Source organism: Acanthisitta chloris, unplaced genomic scaffold, assembly GCF_000695815.1.
Source record: "Acanthisitta chloris isolate BGI_N310 unplaced genomic scaffold, ASM69581v1 scaffold14386, whole genome shotgun sequence".
NCBI classification, from domain to species: domain Eukaryota; kingdom Metazoa; phylum Chordata; class Aves; order Passeriformes; family Acanthisittidae; genus Acanthisitta; species Acanthisitta chloris.
Window position 1 is genome coordinate 13,345 of NW_008677717.1, and position 2,509 is coordinate 15,853.

The window sequence follows — 2,509 nt, forward strand, 5'->3', positions numbered from 1 at the left end:
AGCAGCGGCCTTCCAGAAACTGGGCAGGAAGGGCGGCGCAATGGCAGGAAAGGGCGCGGGACTAGCGTTTCGGCAGGCTCACCTGCTGCCCCGTGCCACCCCGCGCCCCTCCTCGAGCACCGTGTAACCCCCGAACGTCCCGGCCCTGCAGCACACTGGCACAGGGCGGAGGCAGCGTCGGGAAGTGCCTTAACAGGATACTCCCACTCAGCCGAAAAACATCCCCAGGAAACATCCCGATGCGACGGCGAGCTGAGACGGCCCCCCCGGGAAAAGTAAAAACACATTCTGGGGCAGAAAACACCATTCCAGAGACTGATGGGGCTGGGATTGGGGCCAGGAGTGAGGGCACCGCTCCGGACCCCAACCCTTCCCGGTGAGCTCGAAGCTGGCAGCCGTGGGGTTTTTTTCTCGCCACCCTCGGCCCTCTTTAAGCCGCTTTCCTGCTGCTTGGGGTGGAATTAACCTAATCCCCTTTTGTGTGGGGACAAAACTCCCAGTGCCACGATAATTGCTCACGCCAGACACAAAAAACGCTGGGAAGGGGTTCGGCCAGCAGAAAATCTGGGTGTTGAACCGGCAGAGCCAGGATTCAGCCCCACTGGCTCCCTGTGCCAGGAGAGGAGCAAAGGGCAGTGGCAACAGGAGCCAACACGGCTCTGCACACAGTGGACTTTACCCCACGGAGACTGGTGCCAGGTGGAAAACCCTTCTGCACCCCCTTTGCTGCTTTCAAGGACCTGAAATCCTCCTTTTTTCCCCCTAAAAGACACGAGAAGCCCTACCTGGAAGCCATTGGGGTACCCATCGCTGTCGCCAAGGGAGTCCAGGGGATCTTCATCGTCCAGCGTCGCCCGCTTGTAGGTCGACATCTGCACAGGGAGATCGGCAAATAGAGGTGCTCAGCAGTTGGGAGTCGAGGCAGAGGAGGAGGATGGAGGGCCAGAAAGGTATATTGACCCTCTAAAACCACCTCCTCCTTCGGGGAGCTCAATCCCGAATGGCTCCAGGGTAGTAAAGTGCTACACAAACGCCGGAGGAAGGTTATGGAAAGCAAAGAGGGCCGGAGCCAAAAGCTGAGCAAAGCCCAAACCCGCCTCGCTTTCCCCCGGGGCCGGGTTGTGCAACCTCCCTTCGGCCTGGAATAAAGCCGGATCCACCTCCGCGGCCGAGGGACCCCCGTCCCCGGTCAGCCCGGTGTGCCCGGGCAGCCCGGTGTGCCGGGGCAGCTCGGTGTGCTGAGAAAACGGCTTTTCGCCCCAAACTCTCCACACCCTGTCTGCGCACGGCGGAGCGCACCCAAAGGCACCTGGAATTTCAGCTGCGCACACGCTCCTCCCGGCGCCGTGCCCTCGGGCATTATCTAGTGCCCGTGCCTGGCTCTTATCTCATTCCCCGGCACAAAAACAAGGGAAACCTCGCGGGCTGGCAGCCGGCCCTTCCCCCGGCACAGCCCTGCCACCCAGCCAGATTGTCTCCCGGCGGCGAAAACAACCCTCCGCCTGGCACCGCGGGGCGAGCACCCCAAAACCCACCCTGACCCCACACCGCTGACGGGCCGCGGAGCACAGCCCTTCACCCCCTGTCAGCACAGGGTGGGCGTCTGCACCCTCTGCATGTCCCCATCTCACCGCCGGCAATCCCAGAGGGATGAGTTACCCGAACCCAGCACTGCCGTGCCTCAGTTTCCCCCGGCAGGAGCGCCAGTTCTCAGCCTTCTTTCCGAGAGGGCATTCCCAAACCTTCCCTCGCAGTTCGTAACGAATCCCATCCCCTCCCCGATCCCAAATCCCAGCCTCACTTTAATTAACCGCAAAACCCACCTGGAGAAGAAAAAGGGTTAAAAGAAAAAGGCAGTTTCCCTGCTCGGTTGTACCAAACCCTCCGTTTCCAGCCCCCAGATCTCCCCGAGGAGCCGCCCGGAGCCTGCGAACCGCGGCAAAAAAGCCTGAACTGCAAGATTTTATCGCGGGGGAAATCTGCCTTTAGATTCTATTTTTTTCCATCCCCTTTCACTTTTTTCCACCTATTTTTGCACTTCGCACACGGCTGAAATTGGCAGCTCAGTCGTGGAGATCCATGAAGCCCCCACGGCTTCGCGGCACCAAATTCCTGGAATCCCAGCTTTCACTCCATTTCCTGAGGAAATGCGATTTTTTTTTTGCGATCCCCCACCCCGCCTACCCCAGTCTGAAAGCAGCAGAAAAAAAGGGAAAAAGCAGGAAAAAAAAAGCACCTTTTTTTTCTTCACTTTCACAAGGGATGTGCTAACTCAACCCTGCATCAGCCACCGGAGAACCCAAACTGAGGCTGAACCTCCCGAACACCCCCGGGGGGCACCGGAATCAACCCGCAGCATCCTAAATTCGGGGGGAGATTGGGCCGGGGGTATTTTCAGCACCCCATGCGAGGGCACAGCGGCACCCACGGGTGCTCCCACTCCTCGCCAGCCCCCGAAGCGGGAACACCCTTTTCGGGAACAAAAAGCCGTGGGTTTTGGCACACGCGT

The 2,509-nt window shown here is 59.6% G+C and overlaps 1 protein-coding gene across 3 annotated transcripts in view; it reads right to left on the bottom strand.

The window, feature by feature from the left end:
- The window catches only part of ECE1 (endothelin converting enzyme 1), a 7,696-nt gene extending 6,824 nt beyond the window's left edge, over positions 1-872 (bottom strand). For 2 of the 3 annotated variants that reach the window (XM_009076630.1, XM_009076627.1), the window contains exons 1-2: positions 781-872; positions 675-689 (exon numbers count right to left, since the gene is read on the bottom strand). In XM_009076630.1, coding sequence (XP_009074878.1) covers positions 675-689; positions 781-872 — 107 coding nt within the window. Of the gene's footprint in view, positions 1-674; positions 690-771 lie in introns of all 3 variants that reach the window. The other variant, XM_009076629.1, reaches the window with a different exon arrangement.
- Between the last annotated feature and the right edge of the window lie 1,637 nt (positions 873-2,509).